This window comes from Orycteropus afer, unplaced genomic scaffold (genome assembly GCF_000298275.1).
Source record: "Orycteropus afer afer isolate SDZICR_OR568_19922 unplaced genomic scaffold, OryAfe1.0 scaffold00044, whole genome shotgun sequence".
NCBI classification, from domain to species: domain Eukaryota; kingdom Metazoa; phylum Chordata; class Mammalia; order Tubulidentata; family Orycteropodidae; genus Orycteropus; species Orycteropus afer.
The window spans coordinates 9,276,942-9,277,779 of record NW_006921631.1 but is presented as its reverse complement, the minus strand read 5'-3'; the positions used below and the strand labels follow the sequence as shown (position 1 = coordinate 9,277,779).

The window sequence follows — 838 nt, the reverse complement described above, 5'->3', positions numbered from 1 at the left end:
AGCTGGATATGCTCACCTAAGGGGAAAATAGGATTGTAAAGAAGAGGGCAGTCCTGCTTTTCCCAGTTTCCCCAACACCTGTACTTACCTTGTATTCCAGTTAGATCAGCCTCCTGTTTCCAATATACTGGGCTCACCCGTTATTATTCATATCCATTCTAGTCATTCTTACACTGCCCACCCCACCCCCAATTTCTCTGCACATACAGAATTCTACCTATCCTTCAAATCCATGTTCATTCAACTTAATTTGTTTCTCTGAAAACTTACTGAGGCTCTGTTAGATAACTTAAATGAAATGGACAAATTAGAGACAAACTTTCAAAACTAACTTAAAAGAAACAGAAAATATGAATAGACCTGTAGCAAGTAAAGAGATTGAATTAATACTCAAAAACTTCCCAAAAAGAAAAGCCAGGCCCAGACAGCCGCATTGGTGAATTATACCAAACATTTAAAGAAAAATTAATACCAAACCCTTCCCAAACTCTTCCAAAACATACAAGAGGAGAAAATAATTTTGTAATTCATTCTATGAAGCCAGCATTACCCTAATACCAAATCCAGATAAAGACATGACAAGAAAAGAAAACTGCAACCCAGTATCTCCCATGAATTATCAGTGCAAAAATCATTAACAATCGAACATTTACCTCAAGTAGATACACTCCTTGGAGAGAACAATCATGGGAGAAAGAAGGGCTGCTTATGCATAGGAAGACAGCTCAGGGGGCAGGAGTGCATGGAGGGATGGACACTGGGAAGAGGTAACTATGGGGAGGAAGTGGGTGAGGAGCTGTTACATCATGGGAAATTGAAGTCAATGTCGTGAGACAAA

The 838-nt window shown here is 39.3% G+C and overlaps 1 protein-coding gene across 1 annotated transcript in view; it reads right to left on the bottom strand.

The window, feature by feature from the left end:
* ALDH9A1 (aldehyde dehydrogenase 9 family member A1) overlaps window positions 1–838 on the bottom strand; it is a 91,460-nt gene that overhangs the window by 36,773 nt on the left and 53,849 nt on the right. The window contains exon 4 of the mRNA XM_007937794.2: window positions 1–16. Within this exon, the coding sequence (XP_007935985.1) occupies window positions 1–16 (16 nt within the window). The remainder of the gene's footprint in view (window positions 17–838) is intronic.